Source organism: Echeneis naucrates, chromosome 13 (assembly GCF_900963305.1).
Source record: "Echeneis naucrates chromosome 13, fEcheNa1.1, whole genome shotgun sequence".
Taxonomy (NCBI): Eukaryota; Metazoa; Chordata; class Actinopteri; order Carangiformes; family Echeneidae; genus Echeneis; species Echeneis naucrates.
The window spans coordinates 10588527-10608150 of record NC_042523.1 but is presented as its reverse complement, the minus strand read 5'-3'; the positions used below and the strand labels follow the sequence as shown (position 1 = coordinate 10608150).

At 40.5% G+C, this 19624-nt stretch overlaps 1 protein-coding gene across 2 annotated transcripts in view; it reads right to left on the bottom strand.

The window, feature by feature from the left end:
* Positions 1–19624, bottom strand: part of cadm1b (cell adhesion molecule 1b) — a 132843-nt gene that overhangs the window by 35479 nt on the left and 77740 nt on the right. Inside the window, exon 2 of one of the 2 annotated variants that reach the window (XM_029518084.1) lies at positions 3152–3172. The exons of the other annotated variant lie outside the window; for it this stretch is intronic. Within the exon in view, the coding sequence (XP_029373944.1) occupies positions 3152–3172 (21 nt within the window). The remainder of the gene's footprint in view (positions 1–3151; positions 3173–19624) is intronic. 2 annotated transcript variants of the gene reach the window in all.

Genomic DNA, 19624 nt, shown 5'->3' with positions numbered 1-19624 from the left:
TATTTACTGATTGTTCATTTGCACTGAGATAATTTCATATTAAATAGAAAGACGCAGCAGACATAAACCAAATGAAACAGTACAGCAGAGGGTGATCGTGAATGATTCCTCTTCAGTGTTCAGTGGAGATAAGCAGTACCTGCTAAGAGCCACTGATGACAGATAGGACAAGAAAGAATTAGAATAACTTAAAGAATTCACTTTTTTTTATATTGATAGTGTCAATGTAATATATCATAACACACCTGTTACGATTTTCATCTTGTCTCCTTCCTCTTTAGGAAGGATTTTTTAAACTAGCACTTACATCACACTGGTTTTTATTCCTGTTGACTTGTCAGTCACAACAGTAACAGGAATGAAGCACACAGAGATTTTAAGTAACATAAGTGGGTGATAGTGGCCCTCGTGTTGTGACAAATGAAAAGGTAGATACCAGGTGACAAGATACAGCCAATCAACCTTCCCCTTTTTACTGTATACAACATTTTACAAGGAAACTACAGCATGGTAAAGGTTGGGAAAGACTTCTGTCACCCTTATATTTGTCCATCAAGCACCATACAAATAATTTTACTGAAAGTTGTGCATCAGATCGTCGATTTGCCTTTTACTCTTTAATTATATTGTGGGTTGAAGAGCTATAAAAGATACTGGTGGGCTGATTTGGTTTGCTTGAACCCATATCTGGTAACATCACTTTTCTCATCTAATACTTGGGAAGAGAGTATCTGGCGTCAAACTGATCACTTAAGGCATAGATGAAGATTCAGGAAAGGATCTGTTTCTGCTTTGCTATGTATAGAGCGCAATATTTGGTGAATTGGTACTGAACATCAACATTTAGGTGCATCAGTGGATGAATTAAGGAATGACTTGGGGGAACCCTTGGTTACTTTCAAGCTGCAAAGCTGTTTACGACCTAAAAGTAAGTGAAATAAATAAAGAGAGATAATCATAAACATGAAATCAAAAATAATCTTCATGCGGAGATCTGAAATGCATAAGTCTGTAATGATATCAAGTGTGTTGGAGCTCCTCATTTTCTGCAGCGCTTAGTGCATCGGCGCTGCAGAAGATGAGGCGAAAGCAATGCGAAGGGTTTTGATGTCTATTTTATTTAATCGCTGTAAAAGTAATATATTTGGCAGTCAAAACAGCAACATAGAGCAGCCTCAAAGCAAGGTTACTCTGCTCCCAATCTGTTGGACTGAGAGAAAGGGAATGCAAAAGATAAATTCTCCATAAGGTTTAGCAGCCCCAAGCAAGGTTGGTCCCCCTCCAATATCCTGGCCTAGGCTCATCTCCAATTCAAGACACACATAAATAACGTCGCTGTGATTAGCAATCCCATCAAAGTGAAAACAAGCCACTTTGTGGAACATGGAGGGTTTTGCGCAATTGGAGTAAACATTTTCAATTGCCTCGGCATCCTGGTCATGATTGGGTGCAAATGAGGAGAGGCAGTCATTAATTCTGGGTAGTGGGTGGGGATGGAGGGGGAGTGGGCAGAGGCATGGCACAGATGACTGGCTGATAAATTCACACTCATTCCAGCAGCTGTCTGGAAGAGTAAAGTGCCTGTATCTCTACACATGGCTGCCCTCCTGTTCCTGCATCACAACATACTGAATGAAACAGTCCGAGGGAAATACAGACCTTCAAAAGTCTGTGCACTCTCGAAGGGGGATGTACAATCTGGCATCGAGTATCTGGCGTGGAAGCTCGCCTCATCAGCTGTCCTCCGAATCCAAAACAGCCCCCACCCCAGTCAAATTCAACAAAAGTTGAGGAAATCAGGAAATATTAGCAAAAAGGCTCTTCCATCAGAAGTTCCGAGACAGGCACCTTTTGAAACAAGTTGGCTCTGTCTTTGATCCTTTCTCTCTTGTTTTGACATCAAAAGACATGAAAGGGGCGGCAAAAAGCCGGACAGCCAGCCCCCCAATTCCTTTCCCCTGAGTCACAGCTGTCTTCTGCATCCTTTCAAGGAACCACCAGGAATATAGACAGTCATTAACAATAAAGGTGACTCTCTCTCCTCCTCTGATGATGCGTTTTTACCACTGTGTGTCTTTATCCCACTCAGTCATTAAACCCTGATCCTCATGATGAAATGCTGTTTTAAGGATGTTCACAAGTGAGAAGGCTTCTGTCTCAGGGTATAATTAGTGCTGTGCCATTTCTCCTAGACTCTGTGCATGGGAAGGTTTCAAAAATTTCATACCCACTAATTTGACCATCCTCCTATTTCTGTCTTTCAGCCACAAGTTCTTAGAAGCTCTATGAAGATGGTCTGAAGGGTAATAATTTATTCATCATTTAACATTTATAACACTGTTGTTGCCAAATTAAACAAATAAACAGCAACCAATGGATGATTTCACAATATGACAACCCAAAGTTAACGTAGAATTGATTTATAAAACAAGAATAAAGTATCCGTCAACCATTTATGTATAATCTGTCTGATTTAGTCTACAAAGCATTTTGAAACAGTTTTTTGTAGCCTCCAGACAACTTTCTTCACAGACGACTGCTCCCTGTTTTACATTATTGCTTTAGGAAAAGCAACATGCTTCAAGGACTGACCCTGACAAATTCAAAATCTACAACAGTAAATACATTTTACAAGAAAGCCTCAAAGTCTTACAGGAATCAGCGTTCCAATTTTTAGATTTGAGTTTTTCACCTAAATCAGAAAGCGAAGGCCGCTTCGCAATTTTTTTCATTTATGGCAACAAAATTGACATTAATAAGTGTTATATGCTAAGGTAAAAAAAAAGAAGAAGAAGAAGAAGAAAAATAAGAAAACATTGAAATGAAATTTCTTACTTGCACACTAGACAGAGCACAACATGGCGAGCTAATGGATTAGTGAGAAAAAAGGATGGTGAGCGTAGACAGACATTTTGAAACCTGCCATTACATGCGGCAAAGTGTGGATTTGAGGATTAAAAATAAAAAAGAATGAATTGGCATGGTGAGTGCATGCCTTTTTTCTACTCCTTTCTGAAGAGAAAATACCAACATAACCAACCATTTATGTAAATATGCACAGATGAACAGACTGCGATGGACAGCCAATCAACAGACACAGGCAGAAGCAAGCAAGTCCAAATGAACAGCAGGTAGAGAAAAAAATGAGTACCTGTCACAGTTTCAGCAGCTCCTGTCTCAGCGCAGGCAAGGACGAGAGCAGAAGAGAAAAAACAGACAGGATGTGAGCAGATAGGATGCAAACAAAGAGCCAGTCTATTTACAAAAAAAGAAAACCTGCTCATAATTTGTAATATGTTGAAATTAAAGCACGTGTTTTCAGAGAGTATCAAGACCCTTTCACTTTACTCTCATTTTGTTCTGTTCCAGCTTCATTCTGAAGCACAATTTCAAATGTTTGCAAATTTCTTAAAAGGGAAAAACTGAAATGTTACAATTACATTAGTATTCAAATCCAGTAGTCAATACTTAGCTGAAGCCCCTTCGGTAGCGATTACAGTCTTGAGTCTTCTCTGGTATGACAGGACAAGCTTTGCATACCTGGATTTGGAGATTTTTTGCCACTTGTCTGAACAGATCCTCCAAAGCTCTGTCAGGTTGGATGGGGATCTTTGATGAAAACACATTTTCAGTTCTCTCCAGAAATGTTTGATTGGGTTCAAATCAGGTATGTGCCTGACTGGATTGCTCAAGGAAAGGACTGATTTGTCCTTTAAGCCACTCCTGCATTGGCCTGGCTGTGTCCTCTGGGTCACTGGAAGATTAACTTTTGGACCACTCTAAGGTCCTGAGCACTCTGGACCAGATTTTCACTAACCATAACAGTGTACTTTTAGCTTTTTGCTCAAACCCTTGCTGCTGAAAAACACGCCCACAGAACAATGTTGCCGCCATCATGCTGTACCATGCAGATGATATTGGGCAAGTGATAAGAGATGCCACTCACTGAGAGGAGGCTTCTGTCTAACCACTCTGCCATAGTGCTCAGATCAGTGGAATGCTGCAGTGATGAAGTGAAAGTTTCTCCCACCTGTTCTTCATGCAGAATCTCTGGAGCCTGGCCAGAGTAGCCAGAAGGGTCTTAGTCACCTCTCTTAATAAGGCCTCGCTCCCCTTATTGCTCTGTTTGGTCAGGCAGCCAGCTGGTTGTTCCAAACTTCTTCCATTTAAGAATTATGGGGGGCGCTGTCCTCTGGGGACCTTTAAATGCAGCAGATTTTGCAGCTTTCCCCAGATCTGTGTCTCGGCACAATGTGCCTTAGCACTGCAGGAGGTTCCTTCCTCCTTATGACTTGGTTTTGCTCTGATGTGCGCTGTCAGCTGTGGGAGCTTCTATAGAGAAATGTAAAACTTAATTCTTTTAATTTACCATAGGCAAATTCCTGTCAAGGTGGCACGTGGGGTTAACTTCAGGTGTCACAGGAAAATTGTCTGAATACTTATGTCATAAATATTTTTTTGTTTTTCCCTTTTAAATAAAATAGCCAATTTTTTTAATTTAATTTTTTTGAGTATTTAGTTTTGATGTATGTGGCAGAAGTGAGGGGTCTGAATACTTTGTGAATGCACTGCATTTGTGTACATTAACCACCAATTCCTAAAAAAAAAAAAAACATCAGAGTGAGCAATTTTTACAATCTAGCAATTCTTTTTTCCCCACAGGTGTGTACACTCCAACATAGCGAGCCACTTTTCTCCCTTTATCTATTTTCCCTAAGTTTTACATTAACATGGAGAGGAACAGGGGGAATATGGACATTGTTTTCTCCCTCTCATGTGCCTGATTGAGATTCCAGCCAGTCCTGTTACAGAGCAGCCACTGCCTGGAGATGCTCCCCTGGGACCCACCGTGTATTCTAGAGAAGAGAGCACCCATTCGGAACGGTGCCCACCCAAACTGGCATCTCACAGGGCATGGGAGACTGGCATGTTCCCAAGTCCCTGCAGCAGGGCTCAGGGACTGCACCCTCGGGAGAGCTTCCATCATTCATTGTCTGCTCTTCATAAACAACAGCCCCATCAACCCCTTCCATTCTCCCCCCACACACACACACACCTCCTCCTCATGCCCTCTGCTGCACATCCATATCTACATTTTTATTTTTCACACACCATCTTCTGGCTTCTGTACTCTGGCTGTGAGCAATGTGGGCTTCAGTGCCGAGCATACAGTATGTAGAAGTGACTGCTTGTCTCACTTGTCATTGCCAGCATAATAAGGGTGTAAGGTATGACACATGTCCTTGTTACCTTTCTTTGTGCATTTTCAATGTGTCAGCAAATCCCCCAGGACATAAGAGTGTGAATGACAAATCACACATGATGGGAAACAAGTTTTTGAACATTGTCCAGGGGTCTGCTACAATATCTCACTGGCTGCAGCTCCTTTAAAACTTTGAGTGTCAGTCAAAACTTTATCTTTATTATGCAATAATTCAATATAATGAGGCTTCCAGGGCAATTTTGTTCCAGCTATAAGTGATTTAAAAAAAAAAAAAAAAAAAAGACTGCAAGTGATTGAGGTTGATTGCCAGACTCCAACTCGAGCTTGAATGAGCACACCGTATGCGTCCCAGTCCAACCAGCCCTCAGGACAGCCCATAATGAGGCATTTGAGCTGCTTTAATTGCCAGGTAATTATAATGTTGTAGCAACATTATGTAAATGGCTCATTATCATCTTGTATGTGTAGTATATCTGCTCTCATTTTATATTACTTTGTCAGGAGTGTAACCCAGAAAAATGTAGCACCGTGGTACTGGGGCCACTGTTTAATCTTGTCAATAGAGGCATATATCTACACAGAGACTTGTGATATAGAGTGGCTACACCTTCTCTAACCCTTCAGTATGATCCACTTCCTGCTGGTGGCCTCTGAAGAGGCTATAAATAGCTTTGTAGTGGCTGTGGAGCGTCTGCTGTGCATCCCTCCTCTCCTCTGTACCTGCAGCACATTAGGTAGAAGTTATGAGGTGCCAGCTCGCCTGTGATTAGATGTCATGGTTGTCGCTCTGCTTAGACAGTGCTGACAGACAGATTTCTGTGGAAATGCGTGTGATGGCATTCGTGTGAGTGCAGTCGTTGCACCAATCTGTCAATCACGCAGAATGAGAGCAGGAAGGCCAGCCGTCCTCTCAATAATGTCTGTCCTTGTCTCCTTACCTCTTCTCCTTTTCATCCAGATCTGATTCTCCTGTTCCACACAATTATGTTCAGTAACAGAAAAGTAGAGCATTTCCTCCTCTCTACTTCCCAGGACTCCACATTTCCGACTGCAAAAATGCTCATTCATTACGTTTTCTGTAAGAAGTGAAGTTCTAAGTATTCAGCCATCTGTCTTCACCCCTTCCCACCCGGTTGAATCCATAGTAATTTATTATTTTAGTCGGTGAGGAAAACTCAGATCTCTGGAGACTGGATGTCTTTCTGGTAAGACTGGCACATAGCCTTCCTCTCTCTCTCTCTCTTTCTCTCCCTCTCTCTATAAAAGCAGTGGGGTAACACTAATGAGACAACATTTCTCTTCAGTACTAGAGTGATGCCTTTGAATTGATGTTCTCCCATTCAGGTAAAACACTCCCAATCTTATTTTATGCTCATGATCTGTAGCGTGTTTCATGTCAACCTGGTGTGTGATTGCACTACACAAGAGGACAAAACAGAGTTGGATGCTGGAAGTCTGTAGCTCTCCATCAACCACACCAGTCACTGTCGTGTGTGTGCATGTGAAGCGACACTATCTTACTGTGTGTAGCCCACTGTGTTTTCACATAATTAGAAGGATCAGAGGTGGGCTTCAAACTTTCTTCTCCTTGTAGGAAATCAGATGGAGACGTAAACTCCTGCAGAGTGACAGAATAAATATGCACGGCCTCTGAGGTCACGATTCTTACAAAAGAAACCAATCAGACTGTTTCAGTTGTGCACACAGAAAAATTGCATTCTATTTTTTTTCCTCATCTTTGTTGTCAGGGATAATTATTTTCAAATTCCTCATTTAAGGATTCACATTTTACCTGCAGCCAAATCAAGACTCTCGGCATATGTGAACTGGTATCGAAGATTTCTTTTCAGCAGATGGGATGATTATGTGTCAAACATTGCCCCTCTCTTCAGATTAATATCTTCTGGATTTTTGGTTTTATGATCATAAACTGAATGCTTATGGGCTGATTGTTGAACAAAACAGAAAGATTGAAGCTGAGGACTCATCATCTGATTAATCTGTACCAAAAAATAAAAATTTACAGCCATGACCATATCTAAAACCTAAATCCCTCCTTGTGTCCCAGAGCACTTTGCACATTCCTACGAATGTTTGTATTTGTTGCATTGCTGGATTGGGACCATGTTTCCCCTCATGTTTGTGCTTTCACTCTTGAATTTGCTTTATCCGTAGGGGCCACTGTAATAATTAGCAGCAGCCCTGCTCAGTATGCTGTTGAAGAAAAAAAGTATCAACGAGGTTCAAATAAGAAGTAGAAGTCTTGCTTTGATTTCAGTTATATAATAATAGCTACTGGTGTCATATGCTAACTGATCCACGTCCATGACAACTGAAAAAATTCCTCCCACCGAAGAAAGTACAGCAGAGGTATTTATTATTTTTACTATTATTATTATTATTACCTTTTTATGTTAGTTGAGAATTTTCTTGTAACACGTGACATATATATTCTACCCCTGAAAGGTGTTCACATTATGCTATAAAATCACAGTTTTGCATGCATTTTTGCAGTGCATTTTTTAAAGCACTAATTGAGCAGTATTTTATTTACACACTTGATCTGCTTCTTTTATCATCAGCTCTCAGGTCCAGTTTAATTCAGCCCAACCTGTCAGTGAGATACCAGAAAACGCTCACCTGTAAGCACCACTGGGAATATTCAGATTAATTCTCCCCAAAGTCAACCAAAACATACTTATCAGGCTGGCTTACAAGAGATGCAAAGCATGTTTTTGCTTGATAAACTGTAATAAAAGGGAGATTTTGCTAATATCCCCACAGAGATGGTTAATTGCTTATTGACTGTGGATTGAATACACTTTGTAAAAGTCCAATATATAAGCAGAATGTTGATGCTGTACTCATCTGAAGTGTATCTGAAGACGCTTGAAGATTAAGGGATAACCCTTCAGAAATGCCTTCAGATAAAAAATACATATTTAATTTGGTGCGAGGTCTCCTCTTACTCAAGTGCTATGATTATTTACAGCTATTCAAAAATAGCAATAGATAGATGCCCTCATGAATAAAATTAAGATACTTCAGCATCAGTAACGTCTTTCAAAACAAAAAAAAAAAAAGTGCAGTCACATTGTTGTACGTGACCGGGGCTTGTCCGTCACCAAACACATGAAAACATCTCTGCAGCTGGCAAAAAAAAAAAAAAAACAAAAACAAACGAAAAACAAAACAGCCACCAGCCGCTTAAATGACAACTCTGCACAGCTCAGGTAGTGTTCGTCTCACACAGTCGTGTCAAGAAAAAAAGAGCACAAACACATTTCTGACAACTGTAGATGCCAGGCTGCTGCTCCACACAGCCTCACATGACAGACGCCGAGCTCTCCCAGTTACACAAATAAAAGAGCAAAATGCAAAAATATAAGTTAAATAAAAAAAGACAGTGGTTGCTCAATACAACAGTGACAAATCTTTCAAAAGATAATTTGACATTATAAAATCACTATTCTACTTGGCAGGTTGTCTCAAGTCAACATAATATAAGGCAGGAAGAGTGTTATAGTAACACACTATTAAGTCATTCTTATTGTGACAAATGTAGCAACTTCAGAGGTCTATAAATCAGCAACCAACTGCATTCGCTGAGAGGTACAATGATTTCCTTTTTCCTACCAGGCACAATCATCCACTATGTTATGTTAACAAGACTGGCTGACTGAGCATGGACTTAAGTGTAGCAGTGGCAGTATGTTCTGCCCTCAAAAGAATGCAGCAGCAAGAGCTTCTTGCTTAAAGCCGTGACAAAGATTAACCTTTGGCAAAGTGGCACATCCCATCTCATTCAGATTGTCTATTTCGGGTGACGTTGCAGCAACCCCCCTCCCCCCTTTTTCTTTTTTTATCCTCCAGGCAGGCGCTATGAAGCTTCTTTTCAGCCCAGTCTCATCTTTTAAAGGAAAGTTGCAGCAGGAGTACTGCACTTGTTACCGCAGGAGAGAAACTGAAGCTCTGATTCTGCCCGGATCAAAACACACGCAGCGCGGCTCAAAACAAAGCTTCCAAAGAGTCTTGAGGGGAGAATTTTTGCTATTCTGGAGATGCAGTAATGCCTCACCTATAGTGTGGTCTCTTGCCAGGGAAACTCACATGAACAATATTCACAGAAGCTGTGGTGCGTTTGTGAGTGTGTGCTTCCCAGCCTGTCCGCCTGCATATCTGCTGACTCACAGTGAAGGTGCAAGTCTGCACAAGCGTCCGTGTGTGTGTGTGTGTGTGTGTGTGTGTGTGTGTGTGTGTGTATTTGTGTGTGAGAGGTAATTAGGACATTAGGAGATGCTTCTGACAGGCTTGTCATCACCACAGTCTACCCATTGGAAAGGAGGTGGTCATAGGGGTAAGTGGGGGTCCAGCAGGGTCAAGAGACAGCTGCTGCACCACCACTCACTCTCTGGAAGCACTCAGAGAATATTAAACCACTGGGGTCTCAGCCAAGACGCTCCCTCATTTATGGAATACACAAAGCCTTTTCTTAAGGAGGTAGCATCTAATTTATGTGACTGATGTAAAAGTGCGATTGTTTGTTTTGTTTCGTTTTTTTTTTTTTAATCCTAAAACATAAGAACACAAGGATAAAAAAATTGAAATAAATGGCGCTGGCATTGAGGTAATTGAGGTTATTTTGTAAACCATGAATAATGAATTTTGAATGCAGTGATTGTTGATTTCATTTTTACATTTACATTTACGTGATGATAAATGTGTGTGGTCTCACACCTCCTGTGTATCCGTCTCCAGCAGGAAGAGGCTCTATTATTACAATATGAGCCATATCAAATACTGCCCCCAACGATGATGACCTTGGCGACAACATACCATTAATTGTATAGATAGATTATTATCATGCCAACAATAACATGGCGGCTTTTCTCTCCATAACACCTGCGCCCATTCTTTGGCTGCCTCTGCTCATATACTCATAATCACATCGATCAGCCCAAAACGTTAACTGCATCCGGGGACGCTAAACACGTCCATTTGTTTGCAGTTGTAATGTCTTTTGTGCGCCTCAATCAGGCACCTGTCAGACACACACCTGCTACCTCAGTGCTAAGAGAAAAGGCAGAGGGAAGGCCTTTTGTTTCCTCACAGAGTTTATAATCAGCACGTTGTTTCCAATCTTCTTCCACCATTTTTCAATTTCCCATTTCCCTTTTCTCAGTCAAATCACTGCTATCAATCAGGTACGCATTTGTGAGAGGAGAGAGGAAGGAAAGTGTGTGTGTGTGTGTGTGTTAGCGAGAAAGAGGGGGAAGTTCCTTGATGGAACCAACTCCAGCCCCAGGCCTCATTAGTCAGAGACTGCAGGAGGAAATGTGTGTGAATGTGAGTGGCGGACACGTGTGCATGCACATGTGATAAAAATGAATAGTGGTAGAGTGTGTCTGTCAATATGAGGCCATTTAACATTCCCCATTCCGTCCAAATGATGCACAGCAGACATTATGCTCTCTATTTGAGTTCCTCTAAAGGAATACTGAAGCAGTAAGTTCTATTATATTTTGCCCTTTCCCTCCACTGTGCTTACTGATATCATGGCAGACGATGACCTATAACGTCTCAAAACAATTTCTGTGCAACCATGACAACAGCTTCTCCATATCAGTGTGCTGCGCAGTGAAAACATCACAGAAACGAATGCAGCTGACTGATGTGGCAGTCAATACGAATCAAACCATAACAGCTGCATAGGCACAAGCCATATTGATCTCATGTGACAAGAGGAACTTGTAGTGCATCGACATCTCTGAAGAGAGTCAACCTGTGTACTTTGTCAGTCTATTTCACCGAACCTGCTGAACATTACAACAGAAATAGCCTCCCTTCATATTCAGTACAAATTAGGCAACGAAAACAAAGAGCTAATGAAGGATGAGTCGAAGCAAGCCCAGATTATTGCCAATGTTGCAATATGCTGGATGTTTTACTGAGTGTATTGATTATAAAAGAGATCTATTTGAAGTGGACAAACAAAATGGCAACTATAGTAAATTCACAATGGCAGGGTAATATACGGCTTCACTGCTTTCATTTATTCACAGCTTGACATTTCCTTCCTTCCACAGAGTGTGTTCTAACTGCGTGCCAATGGCCACATCATTTAGACTGGACCCACATGAATATTTAACATTAGCGCCTGGATCGTAGCTTGCAGAAAATGAATTATTTTTAGTGGGTTTTGCAGAAGCACCATGAAAAACTCTCACTCTGGTGATGAATCGCTGGAGAGTTTATGTTGTATTAAGCAGGCAAAACAAATGGCTATCAATCATTTGAAGCTTTCCATGCTTGCCAGCTATGCATCCTTTCCTCCCCTTTCAAAGATTCTGTTGGTTTTCAGGGGAGGTCAGCAGCTGGCCTTGGCTGCGTGAAAGAGGGTCAACCTTGACTTCATTGTACTGTATCTGGTGAAATGAACGTAGCACGCATTAGAGTAGCAACAGCCCTAATAAAGATGTAGATGTAAGTAAACATATAGGCACTAACACATGATAACAAGTTTTACTTGCAGCATTTTAAAGCAGTTCAGTGTCTTATTCTCATACTTTAGGCTACATTTAATCCAATCTAAATTAGCACTGAAGCTTGGTTATGTGGTCATGGTTATTTTCATCATTTATATATAAATCAACTTGCCAATGATTTGCTCTGTTGAATGACAAGAAGATTGTAATAGATCGAGTCCGAGGAGGTGACTTTGAATTGTTTTTTCTGAGCAACTGTCCAGAACTCACAGATAATGAGTTTACACAATTAAAAACTCAAAACGGCAGAAATCCTGTCACGTCTTTGGTCCTAAGTTGTCCTATTAGGCCTGTGCACCAAAAGCTGATTTAGAGTGCGGTTACATAAAGGCAGCCTGAGATGTCAAACGCTACGAATATCACTTTGCCACAAGCAGCGTTTCAAAACCGACTAATTTCATAATTTGGAACAAAATGAATCACAATACAGCTCCCATAATCGTACAAAAAAAGGAGGATAAAAAAGAACATTTAATTCAAATACACTTAGGAATCCATGTTTCCTTCTTTCCCCTGACTTAAATACTTACATATATACGTAGCAGTTTTAATCTTTTTTATCTTGTCATTGTCTTGTTGTCTCTGTCTTATTACCTATTCGCTTGCCTTTTGCTGCTGTGGTATTAGAATTTTCCCAATGGGGATCAATAAAGTATTATTTAACCTAATCTATACATATATAACACACACACACACACACACACACACACATATATATATGCTTGAGAGGTTTAATTCAGGCATTTTTAGGAGAATTTTGTTTACACTATTAATACAGTAGAACTTTTTGATGCTCCATAATAAGGAAAGATTCAGTGGTGTGATGTCTAATCACTCGAAATGGAAAGTTCTACAGATGATTTCAACAACCTATTTCAACTGATGGCTGAATCAGAGCACTATCATGGACAGCAGTACAAATGTGTGAGTCGAGCAAAAACACATAAAACTTCCTCCACAACTGAAATGAAAAAATAATAAAAAAAAAACAACAACAACAAAAAAGTATGTTCCTGTCAAATTAAGACAGCTAAGAGAGCAGAACTAAGAACGCATAAATGACCAGCTCCTATGATTAAATCAGCTCTTTACGCTTCCCCTACCTGCTTTGAGGAGTTCTATTTGATTGGCTACGTAATAACCTTAACATTAGTTAATTGCTAGTTAATTTACCTCTCATAGCAAACACATAACCATCTAGTCTGCCAATCAGCCATTTAAAATTATCTAGAAATTCAGTCAGCCAAAATACACAGACACACACAAGTGAGCACCCAAAGCACACGTGTGACATGGAGTTTACTGATTCTCAGATTACTTGACAGTTTCATTAAAACAGATTACCATGACCCTTAAGTTTTAATCTTTCAGATAAAGTGAACCTGCTTTTACATCCATTGCACTTCATTTCCAAAACATCCAACTTGAGATGAGATTTGGCCTCTTTCAAATACAATCTGAATTGCTTCAATTGATTAAACACAGACTGGCAGGCTGAACAGAGCAGAGCAGAGTACAAGCCTGTCTACACAGCCACTGGCAACTGTGGACACAAGATTGAAGGAAAGATATCTATGAGTGGCCTGGCACCTGAGTCAGAGAGATAGTCCCGCTTACTCGGGGAGGGAGAAAGGGAGGGGTGGTCGAATTGGAGACAGACTGGGTGGCTTTGCCTGTGTTTCCCCTTCAGGTTAATATTTTATGGATGCGCGATACAGTTCAGATGACAGTTTGAGATGACTGAGAGTCGGTGTGCAGGCGGAAAGAGTTCAGAGATTTATTAGAAGGGAGTGAGTGCAGCGGGGGAAAGAGTGAGGCGGAATCCCAGAAATCGGTTAGGAGCTGCTAATGTGAGGAGTCTCAAAATGACTCAAGCTTGGTCCTTGTACTCTTAAGGATGCACATATAGGCGTGTGCAGGCAGGTGTGTGTGTGTGTGTGTGTGTGTGTGTGTGTGCGCGCATGTGTGTGAGATGAGTGAGTGCTATGTTCAACCCGAGCCTATTAAAAAGCAGCGGCACTGGCAGTACAGATGTGTCTGTCTGTGAGCCCAACATGAAACACAGAAAACGGCCTCTTTGATCATTACCTACCTGTCAATCTGCCCTCCACAGGGACCGGCTGTTATGACTGCTTATGTGCCACACTGACAGGCCAGAACCACACACACAAAGACGTTAGAAAGAGGGGGAAAAAAGCAGCACTGCTACCAGTCTGACTGGTGTCGGCATTCAAACTTGTCCCTGAGGAAGTATAACCATGACGACCAGTAGTGTGGGCAAAGCGCAGGTTTATTATTCTATATTTGGATTCCAATTAGCCTCCCCTTCTGAGGTGCATATGCGCATTTGTATCAACGAACAGTTCAGTCTCCCATCTCTGTGGTTGTGTGTTTGTGGAACGTGGGCTGAAACCAGCAGAAACCCATGTGATGAAAGGGAGCGCACATCCAGAAGCAGTGAGGCATAGGCAAACAAGCTTGTCCAAGTTCGACTGTTTGACTTGCTGTTTCCACAGAAGATCTGTTGAGCATATTTGTAGACAAACAGGAAGCATCACAGCAACATATAGACATGGTCAGAAGTCTTTCTTTATGTGATTTAGCCAACCAGTCTCTACACTTAGTGTGTGTCGTCTTTTTCTGTGAACTATCAGCCGAACTGTCCCATGGAAGAAAACAGGGAAAAATATTCTCTTTTGATTCTGATATTTCATTTCTTCCCTCGCCTTTGTGCAATGACTTACATAGAGTCTTTTTTGAAGTACGCATATCTAAAATTACTGCCACTCTGCACAGCGGAAGTAAAAGGGCTTTTATTTGTAGTGTTTTATTTTTTCTCCACCTAATTCTTGTTTTAATTCTTATTTTCTTCAAAACCCACTTATAGCAATTACGAGTATTACGTGTATGATCAGGATAAAATCTTGGTGATGCCTATAAAATATGTTGAAACAGTTGGATAGCATAACAAAGATCTTGATTACAATCAATGTTGCAACTGGGTAATTCTGGAAATCAATCTGTCGCAAGCAAAGCACTCCACTCCCCCAGCCCTCCCTCCCGGTCAGCTTCATCGTCAGCTTGTTCGCTGTCTCAGCAGGAATCCAGAGCTTGCTATTTTGTGAGTCAGCTGAAGTGAGGTACTCCTGCAGCTAATACTAGCGTGAAGTGTTGGTGTGAGAAGAGCAGAGCAAGTGTTATTTGACAGCCATGAGGTCCCTCACCCTCTTTTTGCCTCTTCTGATTGGTTAGAAGAAAACTTTGCACTGCTGCCAAGCTTCGAAAACACCTCGACACATCCAGATGTTCTGGATTACATTTCAACTAAAACAGCTCCATACTGAAGCTTTAGTAAGATTTGCGGCAGAAGGTATATTCTGCGTGCCCATCCACAACTCTTCCGCCTTGGTTTTCTACGTAAGGTGTGAGCTCAAGATTATCAGTGTAATACTGGCAAAATCATCGGAGAAAGTAGACTGGAAAAATGACATGAAAATAAAATACAATACAATTTTATGAGGCAAAATATCTCTCCAGATTTTTTATTCTGCTTTTACACAGAACAAATCCAGAAAATGCGTTTGCTTGATCCAAACTGCCAGGAAAATAATTGGGGGTAAAAATCTCCAATCCCTGCAGACTAATTATGAACAGGCCCCTGTGAAGCAGGCCAATGAGATTATCAATGATCCATGACACAAATCTACATTCAGAATATGAACTGCTGCCCTCTGGCAAGAGGTACAGGGGTCCTCACTTTCGACTGGACAGGTTTAAAAACTCCTTTATTCCTCTGTCTACTAAGGCTTATGTGATAGGTAAACTAGGATGGCCACAGGTCCATGCCCTCTCTTGACCGTGTTTTGCATTAATTCCTGATTTTATTTATTTAAGTAGTTGGTATAACAACTGATTGCTGTTGTTTTGTGTCTGATATTGTGTGTCTGCTGCTGGGCGCTGTTTTAATGTCGGCTGCAGCTGGGTTGAAGAGCCCATGGCAGATTTCTCACTTGCTCTTTAAGAAGCTATTTTACTTGGAAAAAGTTACAATGAAATGTGTTCAGTAAGAGCAATAATAATGAATTCATAGGTTAATCACAAAAAGGGTATCTTTTGATATCAGTTTTTTTTTTTTTTTCATTATAAGAAGAAAAAGAAATATCTATATATGGTTACCTTCTCTCGAATGTGAAAATTAGCTGCCACTCCGGGTCTTACACTATTACATAAATAATACCATTTGGTCAGATGAAAAAACTGTTTTTGTGCTTTTGGAAATTGTTAATGGCTTTTTCTTCTTCTTCTTCTTTTTTTTTTTTACTGTATTCTGCAGCTTTATATCTATGCAGTCAATTGTGAAAATAGCTTGAAAATGGAGTTTTAAATATATTGTATTTACAATATAATATGCCATAGCTGCCTATATTCTGCCTCTTCCTGGGTAAAGACCAGTCTCAGTACGAGAACCGGCTCCACCTCCCGCACAGACCTGCTGCCTTTCACAAAAACTAACTATGCTAACCAACTCTCATTGTGCGATGGTCAAACGGTGTTTTAAAATAGTCACTCTGTGCTGTCTGTGTCGCCTTAGTTTGTTTCCATAGGCTAACAACTGTTGGTTAACATTTTCAAAAGGAATCCTTCGGAGGCTCAGCTTGCTTAGCTTGTTAGGGGAATATCTGCACCTTTATGATCAACCAAGCAGTTTCTAAATCCTTCTCTACACTCCTGCATCTGTTGTGTTTTCATACCGTTCCCTGATGCTCTTGTTCTCTGATTTTCCTGCCACTGCCGATTCTAGCTTCCTTGGGTCAAAGTTACGGCTTTAATCTTGGTATGCCCCCACATGCATTGAGTGTAAACAAATGAACAATGTAATGCAGCAGCAAGTATACACAAATTTATATGCAGAGCCATATTTCAGGCAATGTTGACTTTATTCGTGTACCACCCACATGACTTAGGTTGGTCACATTTGCTTGCAGCAATTTACACAGTTTAAGTTGTAATGGTTTTTCCACATCTCTCAGAAACAGCTAAGACACCCCTGTAACTACTTTGGGGATACACCGTGCGACCACAGCTCCAACACCATTAGCATACATTGTACTGTCAATTTAAAGGTAATGTCTGGACCCTATTCTAATAGGAATGAGTCAATTCGTTTTGAGAGTAGGATGAGAATATGAGAACAGAGAAAACATGAAGCCGAGACGTATTGTACACTAAATCTCCTGATGCGCATCTCGCATGATGTCATCTCTGACATGCTCCAGATCATCCTCAGATCTTGCAGCACATCAAAGACTCAACACCACCAGTCATGCACACACCAGCCGAGCCAGTCCAGCTTATTGAATCTGTACGACTATGCATCTGTGTTTGTGCCTTCCAGTGAGCAAAAGGACTAATATGATCACATCACACAATGTTAGCTTATCCCTGTGGGTCTCACCTCAGATGTCCATCACTACTTCAATTAAATATTACTGTTTTCATACTTACTGTGATTGAAAACATGTTCACATGCTTTAACGCAGTAACGACATGTGAACATGTGGCATGTTTAATGTGAGTCACTTGACTAATGTGACCACACCCCATTTTAAGGAGCATCTTCAAGGAGACGAGCTGTTGCCTCTGCAATTAGCCTGGCAACAAAAAGCTGACAGACACACAGCTGGTAAAGATAGTGGACTTCACCCTAACCCTCAGCAGTTATGCAGACCAGAACAGAGCTAAAAGATGAAGATGTCCAATAAATGTTGCAAAGTAAACATATTTTGTAAACCTCCACAGCATGTGGAAAAGACTAAATTTTGAAAGAACTTCAAGTACCTTAAACTTGAACATGCCGCTTTGCTAAATGTTCTTTCCTTCTTTCCACAGCTGCTGGTGCTTCATTAGGAGCAATCTATTTTAATATTATTTATACAATAAATCCCTTGAGAAGCATAAATAACAACATTAAGAAACATTTAAATGAATATAAATACGTAAATAACAGTAATGATAATATAATATAATAATCGATTCAAACAATCATCCAAACACAAAGGCTTACCAGCAAGACAAACCATATGGGAAGTATTATAAAAGACTTTTTCCAAACAGGATGAAGTGCAAGTGATAAAGTGTTTTTAGTAAGTCTGCAAAGAAGTCTTGTATCCATGAAGGGCGGTAATAGATCTGAGGGAGTTTGGAAAATGAGTCCAGTCTGATGGCATTTAGTATCTAAAAGCATGCCTCCCAGTTTTCTCAGAAATTAATGGCACAATAAAGAAAGGCATTCAATATGTCTAAGTGAATATGATCATCTAAATGGAGATAAAAGCTTCTTCTTTATCATGAATAAAGTATAGTTATATGAAATGCATTTGCAAACAAAAAGCCACCATTAAAACAATGGTTTCAATAGTGATCTGGGGACATTGTTTAAAAATTTGCTATACTGATGAAGATTTGGCACTTTTCTCTAAAATCATCTTTGTCAAATGCTATCAGAACAACAGCATTCATACAGGAACTTAGATTTGATTTGCATCTGTCACTTACTCAGTACTGTGCAACATCACAAATGTAATCACACATTTCATGTATTTTCATTACAGTGAGTCCTCCAACCCGAACAATTACAAGGGTTGTTTGTTATTCCTCCCTCTGATAAAAGCATTAGGAGCGTTTCCTGAAAAGGCAGTAAGGTTCGAGAAACTACTGTGATCTGGGTTTAAAAAAAGTTCTTCCTCAACTTTAGACTACCTAAAAATTAGACAACATAAACTCCCACTTTAAGTAATTTTGTTGGCCTATTCATCCATCTCATCCTCTTCTAGACACAGGCTTCGTCGTTCAACAGACAAAATCACCACACTCTTCCCTGTCACCAAACAACAACACTTAAGTGCTATAATAACCTACTGCACAAATTACCTATGATCTTCACAGGAGGCCAATTCCTGATTCTTGTTTTGATGGATAAAAGTTGCAGTAAGGAGGGTACATGAAGGGTAGTAATAGAGCCAAGTGAAGTTGGAAAATTTGTCCAGTTTGATGGAGTTTGGTATCTGAAAGAATGTAACAATAACTCCCTGTTCAATGTCTGGTGTTTAATGTTTGTTACATTCTCAGTTGATAGAAAGAATATTAAAATAATGGTTCTGATAGAATGACTATCACAGCAACAATCCAGCTGCTATTACTACAAGTAATAACAATAAAATGTGAATGTCGGATGTCGCACAGCGGTCCTTGCCGGAGGAGGTGATGAACACAGAAGAGATGATGATCATGGAGGAAATAAAGAGGAAGAGCGGCCTAATCAATGACACAACACTACTGACACTTCAAAAGAATATAGATGGGTCTCAGTCTAAATCAGCCCTCTATCTGCATTACTTGCTTTGTGGGGCATTGCCCTCAGGGGTGCATTGCCAACACAATGGTGACAGCCAAGCTGTATAGCGGGAACACACACACATGCATACATTCACAATCTCACAGACAGTGAGTGAGATGAGTCAAATATGGTTGTTAATAAGGACAACACAGGGAATCCTTATTGAAAGTCTCTGGATGTTCCTGTGGGCTGATAGTCATCGTCTAAGTGGAGGAAACTACCCAGCAGCCTCTCTTTCAAATCGAAATGCAAATGATTAGCTTGAGCTTTAATTGGCAGAGAAAAATAAAGCATTTTATGAAATGTTTCTGCTTAACCGAAAACAAAGCGGTTCGCCGTGGTTCGTAACTATTCATAATGTTGTTTGATGTATTGCTGCTGAAGGACCAGGGTAAATACCTGGTTTTGTCAGGTCTCTGTGCTGCTGTTTGCGATCCAGAGGAACTACAAGATTGGGAT